Below are 20,822 nucleotides of genomic sequence, written 5' to 3' on the forward strand. Positions count from 1 at the left end.
GAGAGGGAAAAAAGAGAAAGAAGGAAATGAAAGAAGCTGTTACTGGTGGTGAGTTGGGAGTTCAATCAGAGGCTGTGTGTAGCAGACAGACGGATGGACTGGTACGTTACCAGAGATAAGAATGTTGAGGGAGACATGCCTTCTGAGATACCTTTGTTTTATACAAAATACAGCTAACATTCTCCCATTGGCGAGTCTCCTTTGACACACGGTAATTTAGGTGAACAGTTAAGGGTGCTAACAAGGTTTGAATGGAAATCTTCATTGTGGGTGGTTACAGTCAGGATACAGACTGACAATGTGTCCATTAATGAGCATGAGATTGACACCGACAGTGTCTGGGGCTGTTATGAGCGATATCTGTCCATAACACTGAATGATTCTCTCTGTTAGGGAAGTGCACGTCTGCCGGTCAGCGATGAGTATTATGGAGCTCCGGTATCTGCTCATAGTGATGTGCAGCTCAGGGTTTTAGCTGGCTCTGTGTGACGCAACTGTGTAAAAATACGTTAATGGCCGTCATTGTGCTACTTCTTCTAGTGCAGGGGCCCTTATCCACAAGCCACCATTGAGAAAAAAAATGACACAAAGAGCCCATTGTGTGGAGGCAAGCTCACGATCTGTAAACTCCTGATATCAAGGGGCCCTACCATCAACCTCCCTGCTCCTCTGACTTGGGTTAGCTTGTTTAGTGCTTCATATCATTGATAATCAAAAATAGTTATGAATATATATAGAATATAAGACTTTTCTTGTAATCAACAAGCTTGTGTCCTAAAGAGGAACTTCGTATGATGCTATCATGGCGCTCCACTCTTGTTGGTAGATTTAGTGGTATTGGCAATGACTTCACGATACGAATCACGATACATGGGTGACAATATGGTTTATCGCGATACAATGCATAATGCGATATTCCTCATAGTTCATTAAAAATTTAAACAAACTGAGCTGATACAAGTTGCTGTGTACGGTCTGGGTGGTCGTTATATCAGATCGCATTATATACGTATATAAAATTCAGCTGACAATTTGAGTCAAAAGTATTTATTTCAAAACTTTAATTCAAATTCAAACCCCGGTAATTCAAGGCAACGAGTTGTACTGCAAAATCTACAGGAGCTGAGGTGTAGTTCCAACCCGTTTAAAACTTGACTTTTACAAAATATTAACTTTTGGAGCTGACGATACAGATATCACGAAAATAAATATCACGTTATAGTGCAGTATCGTTTTTTTTTTAGCAAAGCCCTGATAATTAGGGTTGGACAAAATACAACACACCTTTCAGTATAATTACATACAATCCAACACCACCAAAACAACAGCCTTGGAAATGACTAAAGAGTAAATACAAACTGAATCTAGTAAGCTTTAAAAAGTAGGTAACTGGATGTACCCGAGTAGGAAAAAAATACCTTGAGAAGGAATATATACAAAAATGTAATGGAATTTAACAGGTTTTAGATAAAATATTGTTTATTTTTATGTGACTAAAATGGTCAAATTAGAATATGAAACAGTATTTAGAGCAATTGTTTGGGTTTAGAGCCATTTTTGTAATACCTGTAGATGGACAAATATGAAAGTTATAAAAATAAAATCTTGCTCCATTAACTATAAAGGCTATAAATCCAATGGTCTGTGTCACATAAGAGAACACCAGAAGCAGTGATTCACCAAGCATACACAATGTCTTTTGTGGTTTATGTTCTCATCATGTTTAGTGGTTTAATGTCCTCATCATTAATTGGATGACTGGAGTTACAATGATGGGACAATCTACCGTACCATAATATTGCTGCATTCCTGATACAAGATGGTAGGATAAATGAAGATGTGGAAGGACTGTGCTTCAGCCTGCCTTACTCTACTCACTGAGACTAGTTCACAGCTACACTGGTTGGCAGATGTCAGATCTCTGGAAGTGAACAGAGAAAAAAAAGTTGACTTGGATATTTCTGGGTTGACTTCCATGTCTATGCAGGGACAGGTACAAGGGATAAATACCAAGCATATGTTACCCAACTAGGGTCTGAAGTCAAAACAATGACACAAGCTACATAAGTTGCCAAAAATGCCAGTACTTGTACTTTATATTCCCAGTAATAACAACACAATCTCTGCATAACATCGCAGTTAGCTCATGTACAAAGTGCCCCCTTGTTTGTGATTTGGGATTTGTGTGCAACAGAATGGAAAGCTCAAAAACCTGTCTGTGCATGCCCTGAATAAGTCTTTGACAGCATCTTACCTTGTGCAGGCTGCCCTTGGAGTCCCCCAGGAAGGCAATGGTATGTCCCACCCTCACGCTGACTGCCACAGCAGTTAGCCGGGCCGATGGGCTGTCCAAGATGGCCTCCGCTTCTACGGGCATCCTGCTGGCCATGGGGCTGGGAGTGTGGTCAGAGCCACAGGGGTAGGCTTCCAGAGTGTTCTAGTGGTGGGGGACACGCACAAGAGGACAAGTCAGTGTGTAGTCGGGATTCTAATGGGTCATGTTCTGTTAACATGAAGATTAGATTATCAAATTAAAATAAATAACACATTTAATTTTGACATAAGTACCCTTAGGGGGCTTACAAAGCTGTGACCATTTGTTCTTGTATCCAGAGTCTGGCAGTATGAAGTGTTTTTTTCTCTAGTGGCAATGCTGTTGTTTTGGGCAATCAGGGCAATTCATTTTCAACATGAACATTTGAAAAATGGGGTCATTGCTTAATCATTTGTAATCTTAACAATAGGAAGTAGAGGCAATGAACCAGGGAGCTGTGCATGTTGCTTGAAGGCTCCTTGTTTAATGATGGATTGCATGTAGTTGGCTGGTATGTTGTTATGAATGGAAACAATCATTGGCCTGCTCTTAACATAAAAAAGATTGATTATATGCCAGCACTACCTAGGAATGATGATATGAATCTAACCACAATACCACTTCAATATTTTCATGATTTCACCACTACAAAAATTGTCCCAACTTTAAGGACTCCGTGACATTAACCATGGGTTGAAGGACAGTTAAGCCTTTTTTGTCCACATCATGTGAAGTGAACCTAATCATTCCAGTAAACCAACAGGGATGATGGCTAAGAATAGCCCCACAATGAATCATGACTAAATTTCCAAGGAATTATTACTTCCAGTATAGGACAATGGCCAAGGCCCTGTTTCGGAAAGTGGTCAGACACGGTTTAGGGAAAACTCATAGTTAAAAGGAAACTCTTATGCAAAATTCACTTTTTTATGTTTTGCAACATTAACATAGTTCCCTGGTGTGACTAAAAAACAACCCTCCTTTTCTCAGCCTCCACCTTTCTGGAAACCTGTGTTTAAAAACCCCAGTCAGATTTATCTCCCCTTATGACATCATAAGGAGAAGCCAAACCCCCATTATCAACCAAACTTAGCACTACCTCCATATTAGCACACTTCCAGATACCCCTGAATCTAACTGCCAGTTAGGTTCAAACCAGAAGTTAGATTCAGGGCCAATCAGAGCAGACTAGGCTTTTTGGAAGGTGGGGCTCTAAAACAGAGCGTTTCAGACAGAGGTTGAAAATAGGAGATTCATCAACGGAAAATGTCCTTAATATGTGACCTTTAACTCTGAATCAGTTACTGAGGCAACATTCTTTGTGAAGCTGGCATGTCACTGACTGCCTTTGCTGATGGGAGTCTGGTCACACTGAAATGACACATGCTAACAAGCACTGTGCAGACTGCAATCACCTGGACATTTAGACATAGAAACTGAGGGCAGGAAAAAACCACAATGAACTTGAGTAAGACAACAAGAGAAGATTGCTGAAGTTGCATTCCGGAGACTAGGGATGTGTATGTGTAACCGGTTAGTCAATCAAACCGTTAAGGAAAAATCAATATATTCAAAAAGTTTTTTTTTAATACATATAAAGTTTTGAGACAATGCATTCAGTCATTTCACACCACATACTGTATAACACACCTCCACTGTGCATCTGTATCCCTTAATGTCTTAATGGCTTCAACCAAGCCTGTTGTGTGAAGTCCTTGTCAGGTCTTGTTATACATTAACTCTGAGTCTGAACCTCACCCCACTAAGTACAATAATGCTGCCGATCGATCCTCCCCCCTGACCAGCAATTCTATTAAATTACACTGCCCACACTATACCTCATTCATTCAAGCCAGTGGATAGTACGCTGATCAGCACTGCTCTATGTCCTCAACACAGGAGGCATTGATTATAGAGGATGATGTTAACTAGCCCCTCCATGTACATCCAAACTAAAGGTTAACATGCAATCAAGTGAACGCCACACTGAGTTTGGATGGTGACGTGAGAATGAAATATTATACATTTATTTTTTATACAATAAAGGGCCATTATTGTTCTTGTAGGTTGTCATTCTTAGCCTGTATGCTGCTTTTCAGTAACACCATGTCAAACAATACAGATACACACACATACACATGGGAGTGTAGTGGTGTAACTGCTATCTACCTCAGTTTGCTGACCACTGGTCTGGACCACAAGGTGATGGTTGGATGATTGCCTTGCTCAAGTCAATCTCAGAGCTAGTAATTGGGAGCGGGGTAAGGATTAAAACTGGTTTTATTTAATTTTCGAGATCAGAATCCTTGTTGACTTTTAACAGTTAAATTATATGTTAAAACTAAATTAATAGCTCTTTAGTCCACAATATTAAGGCACAAAAACTATTAAAGTTGTCAGTTTGTACTTTAAATTCAAACAACCATTTTTTAATAGTTGATTAATATATATTTTTATTTGTCTGAAATTAAAAGTCACGGTCTATTAGAACAACAGGATGGAGACAGGGGGGTTTGCAAAATGGATATTGAAGTAGGAACCTCATTTACAATATATTGTTGTTCTCTTAGTATCCAGTAATCCATTGACTATAACATGATGAACTCAATTAAATCTTAACCTTCAGGGAAAATTGCAGCGCCAAACCTTAGAAAATGCTATACTGTGTATATGCAATGACTATGGGTATTATTTAGGTAAACTGACTATATTGATGACAGATCAGCATCCCAGGGCCTGCCCACCTCTGAACAACTATTCCCTGTTGGAAACTCTGTAACGTGACGTGACACGACACGACACGTGACAGTAAATAATCGGAGAGTAATTGTGTTGAAGAATTTGGGATTTGACTCCATTGAAATAAAATAAAGAGATAAAGTTAAGGCTGTTTGCTGCCTTTCAAAACAGTCTTACAGTAAAGTCACCATGATAACCAATCTGGCAGCTGGTGTATGGCATATATAAGGATAAGGGAAGGACAATTAATTAATACATTTTTAAAATAAAAGTTCAATCTATTGAATTTACCTCTGGCAGGTTGGCACAGTTGGATTTGACCTCGTACTCGATGTAGGCGGCCTCTGCTCCTGCCTCTCTGCCCATCTGTGTGTAGCACAGGTCTCTGGTGGAGTTGATCCTGCGGTCCACGTCTTTCAGGTTAAACATGCAGAGGGCAGAGTCCTCGCTGGGCCGAGTGGATGAGGCCACGCGAGTGGAGAAGACGCCCAGGAGAGTGTCGGAGCCTTCTTCACTCACCACACCGTCCTTGGTCAGTCCCAGCTGCACGGCTTGTAATAGGTTGTACATTTTCCCTGCCCTGGATTGGCAGGTCAACGGCACCTCCACGTAAGAATAGTAGGCCTGGTCGTCCAGACAAACGCGGGAGACGTATGTGCGGTACTCACGTGACTGTGACTTCAGGTCTCGCCTGTAGAAGAGGAAGTACACGTGTTGACGGTGGGCGAAGGACGCTACAAAGTGATGGTCGTACTCCGAGAGGCGGCCGGCCACAGCCAACTTGGCCGTCTCCTCATAGGAAAAGATGGGTTCCTGGGCCAGGTTTCGTGTGGAGATAGGCGGATGGCTACTGGTGTAACCCCGGCCCACAAACAGTACTGGCTGCCTGTCGGGATGAGAGCGGACCACCAGTCCCACTGTGCTGACTTTGGGGTCATTGGCTGCTACGTATTGAGTGTCCACGGGCCTCTCTGTAGAGAACAGGACCTTATCCACAGAGTCCAGACTACGTTTCTGGCAGATCCCTTGGTTGACGCTGCCGCAGGTGATAAGCTCCATGGAGTACGGGTCTACCAGCAGCAGCTTGTTGTGGTTGCTGGTGACTTTAGCCTGAGGACAGTTGCTCTCTGTGACCGGAGGTAAGCAATCCCTGCTGTCTGTGACGGGGCCGGTGTCATCCTGCCGTTCAGTTTGTAGGAATCCGTCTAACTGGAAGAGGTGGTCCCGGGCCCCCACATAGACCCTGCTTACACTGGGGTCTGGATGCAGGGCCAAGTGCTCAAACACAGTATCATTCCGGATGAAGGTGGGATAAGGACTGGGGTCTGATCCTTGCACCATAACATTAGGTAATGAGGTGAAGGGCCAGCCTAAGGCTAGCAGCAGGAGAGACAATAGCGTTTGGACTGCTGACACAGACGGACGACGCACCATCCACGTAGGCATGGCAGCAGAGCTGAGGGAAAGAAGACAAGACAAGCAGGTTATTTATTATATTATTATACATCCACTAGATTCTAGGGTTCTAGTGACTAGAACACAGTTTGCCAAACGTTTACTCCTGCATGGATAAGGGGTGTCACAATCTCCATTGTAAGTCGGAAATCAATCGGAATTACTTTATGATCTCGAACTTCAAAGTTTAAGGTGGAATCGATGATTCGACACCACGTAGACCATCTTTTGAAATAAGAATTAGATAATTAAATTAGTTTTGATGGAATAAAACCAATTGTACTAGACTAGATTAGTCTTAAATGGCACAGTCATCTGTTCTTAAGAAAGAAAAAAATCTAATTGAATTGAGATTTGCAGAATCATGATTCCCCTATGGATTACCGTCTTTATTCTAACATAGTAGAGACAGTGAAATTAAAGTAATTATAATATAGTTTCTGATTCAGTTTTAATTTATTTTAAATTGGGTCTGTGCACATCAAGCATATAGCAATGGACCAGTGCAGACCACAACATTTGTTCACAAGTTGCATCACTAAAACAAGCATTTACACTAGAAACTGGCTAATAACAACTGGTCTGATCCCTGCATTGAGTACAATACAAAACTCAAAGTCGCTTGAGAGTACTGTGAGACATAAAACCCAAGCAATAGATATACTAGGAACTTAAACTCTCCTTTCAGCAAGTTTGCATCAATATCTTCAGTAAAAAAAAACAAGAATTATGTCAAGGACCCTCTGCATAGTCTAGAGCGGGGGTCACTAACAGGCGGACCGCGGTCCGGGTCCGGACCCAGACGCCGTCCTATACGGACCCGGACCTGTAGTCAATCAATTATTTAAGTATTTAAAATTTTGACGGGGCGCTTCTATTTTGACCGGCGCAGCTTTTCTAGACTTTACGGTACTGGTTTAGCGAATCAGGAAATGCTTTCGAGTTAAGCCATCCCGCCTCCTGCTACTCAGGCAGCCAATCGAATCTGTGCATTCCCGGCTCAGGCTGGCTCACAGACAAAGAGACAGTGAGCTATCATGCCAGAGATGACAGAGAGAAGTGCAAGAATTACGAGAATTTCAGCGAAATAAATCAGATTAGAGTGAGAAAGACAGCGGGAGGAGAGTGAGAGACAGCTTTCTCTCTCGCTCGCCCGCTCGCTCACCGGCTCCGTGTGTCGCGAGCGAGTTAACGAGCGATCAACAGCTGAGTTTTTTCCTATTATTTACTATCTATGGTTTTTTCCCCTTTTGTAAGACTGGTGAAAACCGATCAAGGTGCAATCATGTGGACTCTCTATTACCCTGATGTAGACCTATGTGTGAATGACACAGACATAAGATTGACATAATCACCAATCGCCAGCAGCACTGCATCACTGCCCACAACAGCAACAGGAAAAACATTATTTAAAAAAAAAATTTGTATGTAGTTTCAATTGTCTACATTTTAAGTTTTACATATTCTTAGTAATGGCAGAATTTATAAATACAGGTTAATTTTTTAGCAAGATATTTGGCAGTAGCCCCCACTAACATTAGCGAAAGCTAGTGGTCATCCGTCCCTCAGTCCAGTTATCTGGCTGCTAGCAAGTTATGTTGTTTTGTTAATTTTTCTATTCATCTTAACTATATTAAATGTTGACCTTTTCTTTTATTATTTTCCCCAGAATGCACCAGAATGCTCCGATTACATTCTAAAAACACAAAAAAAAATTACTGGGGGGGAAACCCCCAGACCCTCCTACAGGGGTTTAGTTTCTGACATGTCACTTTTTCAGAGCTTTTCAAAATTGCAAAATAAAAATCCAGTATTAGACAAAGTGGGAGATTACTATGTTAAACAAACATAGTAGGTATAGTGAAGTTTAGAAATTATACATTGAAAATATTTCTCAAAATAATTTAATTTTTCAAAAATGAATTATATATTTTATCTTTATTTTAAGATTATTATTATATTTATTTTCACCATTTTATTTTTAAATGCAGCCCTTCTCTATGAAGAGATTAGTTTCAGTTGAGTCACTTAAATACAATTATCTTCAGTATTATATATCTATAATTATTTAAAAGTGAGAATAAATATTGTTGAAATGTTTTTGAATTGTTCTTTCTATATTGATCTGACAGTCAGTTGTTAATTACATGCAGACGTTGATACAACTACTAGGCTACTTCACTATATATCACACTGAATCATAACGCAAGTTAGACATTATGATGTTCCGGACCTTTGCTTGAGGACATTTTCTCTAACTGGACCTATTTGAATTTTAGTTGAATACCCCTGGTCTAGAGCATACAGTCACAACACTATATTTGCCAAGCAAGCTGACCCTCCATTCGATTCTGTTGTCCTAAAAGACAACTTATACTTTAGGCCTTCTTGGTTGATGGTGTTTGAAGAGGTCTCTACTTGTCCGTCTGCAGATTGCCTAATACAATTGTAATCCAGGAAAATATTAATTGTTTCTATATTAGAATCTACGACTTGTGGCATTGGACTGTTTAAACAACCCCAGGAGGACTCCATTTAGCATAATAAACTTCTGAGACTATCGGCTCCTTACCATTTGTTTCCGTTGGTGTTTCACAGAGGCATGTCACCTCTTGACCTCCCAGGAGCTTGGCTTTAATAACACATCCTTCTGGACACAACCTGCAACACAAGGAAAGAGCACAACCATAAGTATATACTCTGCACTTTGACACACAGTTTTCTACAAAACTCTCAAACACATTGGATTTGTTGGCATCATCACTGCAATCCCCTAGAAAATTGTGGGAAAGCTCACTGCACCAATTGAAATTCCTATCAGGCCTGTATGTCTGACAGGCTACATCCGTTTTGTGTGAGTTAAAAAGGCCGTCAGCAGAGGCCAAGTCGAGAAGTGTGAGTCCAAGTGGGCCTTTTCAGTGCCACACACACAGTCCCAATATACAGTCCTCCCCCATTGCTAGGATACAAGGTACAAAAGGTTTTTGGACTAGTCCCTATGGAGGTAAAAGAAGATGGCATGAGAACCTTGGAGAGGGCTAGAAGAGCTCCTGAATCTATTATTTCAGACGTGAAATACTGTGATATCCAATAGTTATGATACTGTTAAATCATATCACACTCAATTGGACTTTGCTACATCCCTCTCTTTCCCCTTCTTAACTTCACTCTTCTCCCAACAATCCATCACTGGCACAGAAGCAGGATTATGTCTTAGGTGTTCAGGCAGATCTCCAGTAGACTTAATCCAAAGGGGAGTTTAGGATAAAAAGACACAGACTGAAAAACACTATTTAGCCCTCTGAAGAGACCGATCCTAAAACCCATAGGCACACACACACACACACACACACACACACACACACACACACACACACACACACACACACACACACACACACACACACACACACACACACACACACACACACACACACACACACACACACACACACACACACACACACACACACACACACACACACACACACACACACACACACACACACACACACACCTCTTTCCCTGCACCCCCTCGCGGCATTAGAAAGCTTGCTTTGTTGGTGACAATCTCCTGTGTGTGGGAAAGAGGGTAAAGGCCTGGCAGCGAGCCAAAGCTGGGAAGAAAAGACACACTAATTTAAACTACTTACTACTAGAGCACAATGATTTGTATTATTGCTATCAATATAATTTCAAGCAGATGATTTAATTCTATTATAAAACCTTATCTGCCACTTCCTTGCTAAATGTTTGTTTTTCCACTCAGGGACTCCTGCTCATGTGAAGCTAGCCAGAGGCGTTGAGGGTCAAGCAGATTGATTGTTGCCACTGTGACCCAGCACCATATCATCAGATCCAAATTAAAAGCAATGCTTTAAACCCTGGGGGAGGGGGGGTTTCAGTAGTTGGTAAACAAGCTGAAACTGTGTTGCTAAAAGAGGCTGAACTGTGTGGTCAGCATGTTAGGACTCTCTGGAGTAAAAAGCGCTTTACAGTGAGGCCTGTGCAGATATTCCTGAGAAAGCACGGGTCTGAAGCCGGAATGACAGGCATGCTGCTAACTCATAGAAAAGCACTAGTTCAACAAATACACTGCTTCTCCTGTTTCTCCAATGCTTTCTCTAAGCTGGATATGTATATTACTCCATAATAAGTAACAATGTTGGCTAGGTCCTTTACAATAACTTTTCCAAGTCACTCATCTAAAAAGGGCTGTTTACATGGCAACACTTTTAACATAATGTACCAAACTGTTTTTACTTTCTGGCTGTTCGTTTACAGGACAACAACGTTTTGAGGGGGCAGTCTGCAAACGAAAACTTTTGAAACCAGGTTACAGTGTTTAATCTTTTGAAATATGCAACCCAACGTCACCTAGCAGAAATTCAACTCCTTCATAATTTTGCCAAACTTTTTAATTTGTTTTTTTAAATCACTTTTGTGATTGTATCGGCCCCACCCGTACTACAACTTTTCATCGCTGGCCTGGCATGCTTACCACATTCTTTTAGCTCCTTATGGGGAATCCATGTGCATGAAGATCGAATTTTAAAAAAAAATGTACTTTGGTAAAACTTTCCTGTTTGACCGATGTTGCATACACTTAGTTTTAGAGTAACATGCAAGTCAGGCCATTAGAAAAGCTGCAACTCAAAAAAGACAAGCAATAGTAGGGTGGCCTTTTGGAAAAGGTTCTTCCTCTCCTGCACTGACTAATCCAATCACACTTCAACTGCACCCAGAGTTTGAAGACATATGAGAACAAGATAATGGACTTCTGATTCAATTCCTGCGCCAAAAATCACATTTTGTGTCTGAGTGGAAACCGTGACTTCAGCAAGCCCAAATGTATCAGTTTGATGGGAGGAAATGTGGTGCATGTTATTGCCTTTTCCTAATGTTCCTTTACTTTGAGGTAATGGACTCTATACCTTGCCCCAACACTGTCTGCAGACACAGTGTCAGTAGTAGAACTTAATATTGTTTGTCCATAGTGAAGCATGCATTTGGCATGAGCTTGGAATGTGTCATATGGCCGCAATTAAAGTGTGATACCGCTCTCTTGGAAGGTGGCTAACAATTAAATCAATGCATACATTTTTTTGTGAAGTGGCATTGTTATAACCTGGAACATGCTAAGAAGAAATGTTACCTAAAGCGTTGTATTAGCACAGTGTGGAAAAAAAGCCACATGTTTAATTTGAATGAGACCAGTCCTGTACCACTGTTTTGGCACAGGATGTAACTATGGGGGGTGGAATCCACCACTGTGCCACTTTTTCAAGTCGACGTTGCCCTGCCCCTGCTATGAAGTTCAGCAAATAGCAAAAAATCCTGTCAGTCATTGAAACGATTCATGGTTTTACATTGAAGGAGGCAGGACCATGCCAGAGTGATGCATCATGGGAGGATGCGTTCAGACAGCTGTGAGACAGGACCAGGATTAACTTTTTTACATATAGCCTCTGAGGTAGGTGCAAATAAATTGGTAAGGACTTTGTTTACACTTAACTCGTACCAATTTGTTGTACATAGCACTGTTATTGCATTTGGGAACAGAACCTTTAGCAGGTGAACAGGATCCCTATACAGCAAACTAAACCTTCCCTAACCCTCACCACAAGTGGACCAGAGCCTGAGCTGGTAGCAAAGAGACTCACTCCACCACCCAATGCATTCCTGAGAGGCACATTCAATTGAGCCATCATCCGCTTCATTGAGTCCGGCCAGCCTTTCATTCATTTTAAATTCAGCTATCCTAAATTCTGAAGGAGACGGAGAGGGACAGCAGCCGGGAGGGGGACAGACAGAGCATATTTGACGTGTAAAAAAAAAAGAAAAGCTGATAGCTGGCAGAGTGACATATGCTGACATAAACGGGGTTTCAGGAAGACGGGCGTGAGACAGAAGTGGGGACACACATTACAATGACGGACATCGCCACAAAAAAAATGCAAGCCTCGGTGCTTACTGAGAAGTGATGGAATGTGACTAATGATAATAAACCAGAGAGACAGAGAGAGAGAGAGAGAGAGAGAGAGAGAGAGAGAGAGAGAGAAAGAAAGAGAGAGGGACACAGAGAGAGACCCATTGTGACCCATTCAACACCCACTCATTTGCAGCAACAAAAGGGGGAGGGGAAATAGAGCAAGTTTCTAATTAGTGACATGATTGTGTGAGCATAAGCACAAAAGCGCCTAGAACGAGTGGTCCACCTCTGCTGTACACACTGACAAATAAACACTCCAAAATGCGCGCGCGCACACACACACACACACACACACACAGAGGAGTTGTAGGGCTTTGAGTGAATGCAGCCCTCTACAATCAGTCATTGCCTTTACAACAACAAACAGTGTTTACAAAGGATGCTTTAGTGGCTACTGCTGCCCCACAGTGTTAAATTACACACGCCAACATCCTCCTCCTGCTTCTCAAGCACACACACACACACACTCACACACACAACTGTTGGTGCTGCTGTGACATACGAGCAGTGTCAAACATTAGGTCTACTGTAAGGCAACACACAGCAAATGTTTAGTGTTGAGAGATAGACAGGACAGATCACACTACAGAAGCGTAACAGTGGGTCTAGATAGGGCAAAGCTATCCACTCATTTCTAAAGTGCAGACTGTAGAGAGTACATCTGATATCACATAAGGCACAGGTGCTGATTTATCATTGGTGTGAATGCTGAAAGCATTCACGCCGGGCCATATCTTCAACATGCTTCATTCCACAAACTTCCTTCAACTATCATCATATTCAGCCCATTTTTCACATTCTTGCTTTCATTCAAAATTTTCAAAAAAATGCATAACTTCATAATTAATAAACAATTTAACCAAAATTATGAAATGTTTAAAATCGCATCTCCTCACTGAAAATTCATCCGACAAACTTGATACAAGTATCTAAATGTTCAGCATAGTTCAGACAACAATTGCTAGCGAACAGTTTGTTTATAACATTCCTAACTTCAGAGAAAATTAACCATTTATGAAATTAATATTTCATACAAAATTATGATTCCTCCTACTCGTTCATACTTCATCGTAGAAACTCCATTCAAAGTTTTTCATGTTTGTCTCGCACAGGAGCACATTTCCATAATTCACCATTTTTTCATAAAATTCATAACTTCAGAGATAATTAAAGGTTTATTACACCCAAAATCCCTATTGGGAATGTATTGGGAAATCGGCAAAACGCAAAGCGTTCTGCAATGACCTGCAATGACACTTCCAGCTCACTGATAATTCATCCTACAAAGTTCATTTCTTCGACCAAATATTCAGCTATCTTTCGTCTTTCATTGTTAAAATTCAACCTTTTTTAAGAAAAGCATAGTTTTCAAATTAATCAGCCATGTTTGACGGATGTAACATCAAGTTGAGTGATATTTAGAGTGTGCACATCAACTGCCAGAGTGGAGGAGAGGGAATAAAAAAGAACACCAGACCTTTTTAAGATTGCGTCAACTCACAAAAATCTAACTCCTCGTGGATAATTTTGATCTCTAACTGTAGATATTATTGTTACGGTCGCAGAAATGTTTCTTTGGAGGCAAATGGACATACATATTGGGAGCTGTGAGCTTCTAAGCGGAAAAAAGTCATACTAAATGAGGCCTCCTGCCTCACCCACTCTCTTGTTAAATGAGATTCTACATTCCACGACAGAAAATCTTTTTTAAAGATATATTTTTTTTGGGGCATTTTTCATGCTTTTTATTGACAGTGCAGAGAGACAGAGGTGAAATGGGGCAGAGAGGGCAGTGACATGCAGAGAACGACCGCGGGAAGGAATCGAACCCGGGTCTGCTGCTGGGCCCGGCCCGGGAGGGGGACGCCTTACCGACTGAGCTAAAGGCGCCCCCCACGACAGAAAATCTAAACGAAAATTGCTCTCAACTCGAAAGTTTTTACATTAAAGAAACACATTTGACACTGAATATTAATTGGAATCTTCTGGTTCTCACGGTATGATAATTTTTTCTGTCAGACAAACGGTTTGCGAGATAAAAGCAGCAGTTTGGGCTTATGTGTTCATTTGAAATCGCCTGTGTGTGAGATCCTCTTTGGGAGAGAAGTGATTGTACGTGTGTAAAGTACCAGCTGTTTACAATTGACACTGATTAGCTGTCAGTCACTATGGAGACCTCTGCACCTGCCTGTGACATTTTAGGATAATGTATGTCACAGAATGGGAGAAGAGTCCAATCTCTTATGATACATCCAGAATACAAGTGAAATTTGCCTAATTTGAGAGTTTGAGAATGCTTTTCCTCTATTAATTTTCTAAATGTTCAACTTTTTCAGGAGTTTGAAATTACCTTCTCTGGAATGTGCTCTAGGACCCCGAAAATATGAAAATATGTATATTTATTTGAAATTGTGTGGTCCCAAAATGACGCCACAGCCCCATTCTAAGCGGATGGAGAAAATTCAAATTGCGTTAATTTTTCATCCATTTCATTCATTTTTCATCCGATAAACTTCATTCCACATTTTACATGTAGGGCCCTATGATTTCCGCGATAACGAAAACACGGACGGAATCACGGAATTGGGCAATAAAAACGGAATCTACTGTTTAACACGGAATGTCACGGAATTCGCCATTATTTTGGTGAAATTCAATTTCCAAGGCAAAGGGAAACAACACGGTTGAAATTAAAGCAGAACTAGGGAGGATTTTTGGTTTGGCGATATCTAAAGACCAAACTACTGCCGTGAAAAGTAGAGCCTGGCTGCAGGATCGCTAATGTAACACACAGCGCCAAACCCCCTTCACAAATCTGTCTATTCAATGTTTACTTATGAATGTATCCATGTACGTAACTCTGACATGTACATAACTTAATTTATTGTTAATAATATGGTCTGTTTATAAATTCGGCATATGATTAAAGCATCTAGCAGCACGTAATCATGTTAAACGTTTACTGTTTTTAAGTTATTAATGCCACTCGCTCCCGCAGATACATAGCACAGGGAGGTCTTATATTCAGCCATTGCTAAAGGGAGTGTTGTATTATGGAACGGCCTCTGTGGTACGAAATTCCAGTCTCAACAATGTTTCCTACACGCAATTATAACTCTAGCGTCTACAGCCCGTTGTTTTCATGTAGTGTAACTTGTGTAATGTGTTACATTATTCAGCTGTTGCCGTGATGTCGGCTAACGCTGATGCTAATGATAACTAGCTCTCCGTCGCACAATAGACTGTAGGTTGGTGTTGCAGCCAGCTGTTAGGTGAAGCGCTGTCCCACAGGTAAAAGCCATGGACCTATAAAGCCTGTCCAATATTCACTCTAGTCCAGCTTCTTGAAAAGTTTATAAGGACTTTATTATTTATGTAAAAATAATATTTAATGTTTCACTTGAAGCACAAAATTAATGGCTTTATTTTCTGTTATAGCCTATACCCAACAAATTAGTTTTTTCGTTTTTTTTTAAGCACAAAAAACAGTGCAATGTTGTGATTTTTAGCCTTATATCTGATTAAATTGTTAGAATATCATTTGTTCGCAATAATTAGACACTCGTTCTGATGACGAAATGAGTGTTAATTGTAAAAAAACGGAAGTCATGAGATTAAAACGGAAAAAACGGAATTTGTGAAAAAATAAAACGGAATTTGGAAAAAAATAAAACGGATTTCATAGGGCCCTATACATGTTCAGCTCCTTCAGGACATTGCATGGTAGTATCCTGATTGAGCTGAACACAGGGTTGGGGGTTCGAATCCCCGTTCCAACACAACATTTTAGACTTCACTACTTGTTGAGTATGACTCAGAGATGACATCACAAGAGTTTAGAGGTCAAATTTCAAGGTCATTGTGACATTGCCTTTTGTGACTGCATTATCTCATGAACGCTTCCACGGTTTTTCTTCAAATTTTGCACAAATGTTGATTCTGACTCAAAGATGAACTGATTAAATTTTGGAGGTCATAGTTCAAGGTCATAATTAATTCCTAATTCCAACTAGAAAGTCCATTCAAACTTCCAAATATTCCACATTTCTCAAACATTCTATTTTTCAACCATTCTGTTCATTCAGATATATTCATCTTTCGTTCTTCATCAACATTCAGCAGTGAAGGTTATTCAGTATCAGCTTCAGCTCAGCAGCGCAGCATTCACACCGCAATTTCTTCAGGAATTGCATTTCTAGTTCAACATAACGTTTGGCAAGTTATCAACATGTATTCATTTAAGATGCAACTGGTAGCCATTTGGCCACTGGTCTGTTGACTTACGTTTGGTCCTGTTAGCCAAGTGGTGGATATCTCTGCCGTCAGAAACACTGATATCGTTGACATAAGACTCCAACTAGCAGGCTGTCAAAGGGGTTTTCCCCACTTCAGTTCATTTAGAATGAGATGACGTTAGCAGCACAGAGAGTGGAGGTTTTGCACCAAACTGCATGTAAATTCAGTCAGGTAACTTCTCTCCTCATACTGACTGGGATATCCTTCATCTTTCATCAGCACTCATCCTCTGTTGATGATGCAACCAGGAGAGGTTCAAGTCAATGTTCCAATTCCATTCCAATATCTGCGTTTTTGATATCGTCCAATACTGTCCAATATCATCTATTATCAACTAGGCTGTTATGCAATATAAGGTACCTTTTAAATGTATTGGAACCCATATTTTAACCCGATTGCTTGATATGCTTCAATATTAATTAAGGAATACTTCACCCATACGGAACAGGCGTTCTATCATTATAAAATCGCTATTATAATATATTGAAAGAGGTTTTTCTTCCCTCAGTCTTCCCTTGGCCCAGCTGTCCTGTTAATCCTAACCCTACATTTTCCCATGTGTGACGTCACACATGGTCAAATGTAGGGTTAGACAGTGAGACCATAAAACACTCTCTCTGCCTTTTCTCAGGCTAGGATGAACCAATTTCTAAAATGTTTGCACATTTATACTACATGGGATCTCAGAGTTCCATACACCTTCATATTTCCACCAGTGAAGTGGGTATTTAAGCAGCAACAACAACTCTTAATAAACATCAGCCTGAAAAACCACCTAATTAAAAAAATAAAAAAATAAAACTGACTGTGGAATTTTGATCTGTGTTGTCAGTCCCATATCCGATGAGTGAATTTATGCCATATTGGACCTGATGTCAATATTGGGTCGGATCCCTCTCATCCCTAAATTGCTGGCACTTTGGATTCTAAATATTTCTGACCTCTATGTCTGCAACATAAAAAGTTGTTCAATAAGAAAGATTGTTCATCTCTAATTTTAATAAACACTGGGGGAGGGAACCTGATTTAACTTTTCTTAAAAACTGTTCCGTGTAAGAACTGGCCTTCTCTCTCAGTCCCTGCTGCCTGCTTGAGCTGGACGGCTCAGCTGGCTGACAAGGGAGTTATTTATAGAGAAAGGCCCAACAACAATGGCTGCCCATCTAAAAGAACACATTCCTCCTCGGCTGATGAACTTCACAGAGAGAGAGAGAGAGAGAGAGAGAGAGAGAGAGAGAGAGAGAGAGAGAGAGAGAGAGAGAGAGAGAGAGAGAGAGAGAGAGAGAGAGAGAGAGAGAGAGAGAGAGAGAGAGAGAGAGAGAGAGAGAGAGAGAGAGAGAGAGAGAGAGAGAGAGAGAGAGAGAGAGAGAGAGAGAGAGAGAGAGAGAGAGAGAGAGAGAGAGAGAGAGAGAGAGAGAGAGAGAGAGAGAGAGATCATCGCCCTGCACTCTCTCCCGGAAAAAACATCCTTCAAGAAATGAAGACCTAAAAAAAGTTCCAGAGTTTCCCCTTATCAGGCCCTTGTAAGGGCTGGATCCCTCGATGACAGGACAGTGGGCTAGTTCTTGGACACGTTTCAATGGTCAGAGGAGAGCCACTTGTCGCTTACAGAGGGAGCCGGGTGGTGGGTAAAGGAAGTTCCCATGGCTGTTAAACTTTTATGGCCTTCAGAGAAATCACCCAGGAGGTTACAGAGGTTGATCCTGCAACACAAGACAGGACACATATCCGGATCTCAGGGATCACTCCCTACACATGGGGCTGGAACTCAATAGCTTTGACCAGACGTGTGCAAGCATTTCCTTTTTCCTCAACCATGAATCAGTCTTCCCCTCTCTCTATGTAAAGAAGGCTTCTGTTCACTGGGCTGAGGTCACATGTGACATCAGACACTACAAGGACTATTAATGGATTGGAGTTTTCGTGTGGACTGCATTTTGGCATAATTATGCATTTTTTTGGCATAATCAAAGACACTTTTAAAGTCTAACCCTCACCAACTTTCATTCAAAACAAAGAAAATAAGATTGCAGACTTTTTAATTCTACCAGTAAATGAGGGGCAATTGCTGCATATTGTAAAGTGGATAATGAAGTTAACTTGAATTTGATATTTATCATTGCATGATGCATTCAGGAACACCAGAGCCAATATAAGATAAGAGATTTTCAAACTTCTTATCTCTTCTGTTTTTTTTTACCACAATCCTAATTACAGTTTAGAGTAGAGGCTTCCTTTTAATGGCAGTAGTGTCAAATATTTAGCCTAGTGAGAACAGCCTGATCTAGCAAGCTTCAAATTAGTTTCTCTGTCAGCCTGGACTTACTCCTATTAAAAAAATGATTGGGCCAATCAGGGCCAGCGGTCTGACCTAATGTATGTCCCTGATTGGTTCACAAATTCGTCAATCTAGCCTCAACGGACACAAAGTGGGGAGGGCCCGGTCTGACTGATTGATTGATGACTTCATGAACCAATCAATCAAGGACCGCCTTCAACGAATGTTAGATCAGAAAGCAGATCCTGATTGGCCTAGTCAATTTTTTTTAGCAAACAAAGAAGACAAAAAAAAAATCAGACTGATGGGAGTTGACGGATAGAACGCTTGAGTCATGGCAGCGTGACAAAGGGGTTCATGTCTGTGGTGGATTAGAAGTCAAGGGGCATCAATGAGTGCAAGTCATGAGTCATCAGGGCTATCATACAAACAGCTGCCAGAGACAGGAAGCTATTCAAGTGTGTGGAGCTCATCTGGATTGTAACTCAAGATGCAGACAGGTGCGGCTGGCAGCACATGCATTAGAAAGTATCTACAGTAGCGGAAGCAATATAACTTTTGAATTCACTCAGAGAAGCAAAACAAAGCTCGGGGGTAAATTCTAACTTCACAATATTCCACTCTGATATTCTTTGGCTTCGAGACACGGTGTTGCTGCAGCTGCTTTCATCTATTCCAAAGCCCAGAAACACAGAGAGAGACTGCAGGGAGACACAGTAATGAGAATAGGGGGGGCAGAACAGGTACTCACAATAGCATCAATACAATCTGAACAGCATACTGCTGGCCTCATGACAATGTCTGCACACTGACTCCAAATACTTTTGAATTTTTATTTTATTTATTGCAACAAATCTGTTTACAAGTTCCGTTCCTAGAATGAAACTCCCCCATCAAATACAATACAGTTAGAACTGGCACAAAGATACATTTACAAACACTGATATTCACGATAAATGTCTTAATACTGAAAACTATGTATTTGAAGGATTAATATTCAACGTGTCTGTATTCACTGCATTTAGTCTTGAAAGGAATAATCTCTTAAAACCAAAACAGATTGGGGGCATTTTAAAGGCTTTTCGGGGTTCATACTTTGCAATCACGGCCAGGGACGTGTTGTCAGCTCTAATGTGTCTCTCTAATTAAAAAGGCAATTGGCCAAGAAAACACATTTGATTTTGTAGAAAAGAGTTTCATAAGCAAACATTCTAAATTCTAAAATTAAATGAAACACAGAGATGGTCTGGTCGGTGGACACTGTATTTACCTGATCTCAGTGGATCAATAAGTGAACTGTAAAAGTCAGAATGGGCTCTTAAGGAGAGGAAATATTAGGTGATAAGAGAATTACAAGAGACAGAGTGAAATAGTTGAAAGAAAAAGAGAAGGGGATGTAGCAGCCAATAATGTAATAACGGCCGATAACGTAATAACTTTTCATTATTTCATGTAATAAAAGCCAATTATTAGTAACTTGCCAATAACGTAATAACTGTTTGCCCATAATGTTATACGTTATAACAATATTAGCTGGGTTTTAAATAATCCTTTCAAAATGTCATAACTGGAGCCGATAATGTATGACACTTACTTTTTATAATTTTACATTTTCTAAGAATTCTTTAATATAACAACTTATTACATTATGTGCAAAACGTTTTAACATTCAAAATTTTATTATTTATTGGCAAGTTACTATATTATCAGCTTTTATTACATTAAAAACCAAAAAATTATTATTTTAT

The 20,822-nt window shown here is 40.5% G+C and overlaps 1 protein-coding gene across 1 annotated transcript in view; it reads right to left on the bottom strand.

Annotated features, from left to right (window-relative positions):
* plxnb1b (plexin b1b) overlaps window positions 1-20,822 on the bottom strand; it is a 110,277-nt gene that overhangs the window by 47,434 nt on the left and 42,021 nt on the right. Inside the window, exons 3-5 of the mRNA XM_080026242.1 lie at window positions 9,081-9,169; window positions 5,345-6,509; window positions 2,255-2,437 (exon numbers count right to left, since the gene is read on the bottom strand). Coding sequence (XP_079882368.1) covers window positions 2,255-2,437; window positions 5,345-6,499 — 1,338 coding nt within the window. The 5' untranslated portion in view covers window positions 6,500-6,509; window positions 9,081-9,169. The remainder of the gene's footprint in view (window positions 1-2,254; window positions 2,438-5,344; window positions 6,510-9,080; window positions 9,170-20,822) is intronic.

The sequence above is a fragment of the Ammodytes marinus genome (assembly GCF_949987685.1).
Source record: "Ammodytes marinus genome assembly, chromosome: 4".
Taxonomy (NCBI): domain Eukaryota; kingdom Metazoa; phylum Chordata; class Actinopteri; order Uranoscopiformes; family Ammodytidae; genus Ammodytes; species Ammodytes marinus.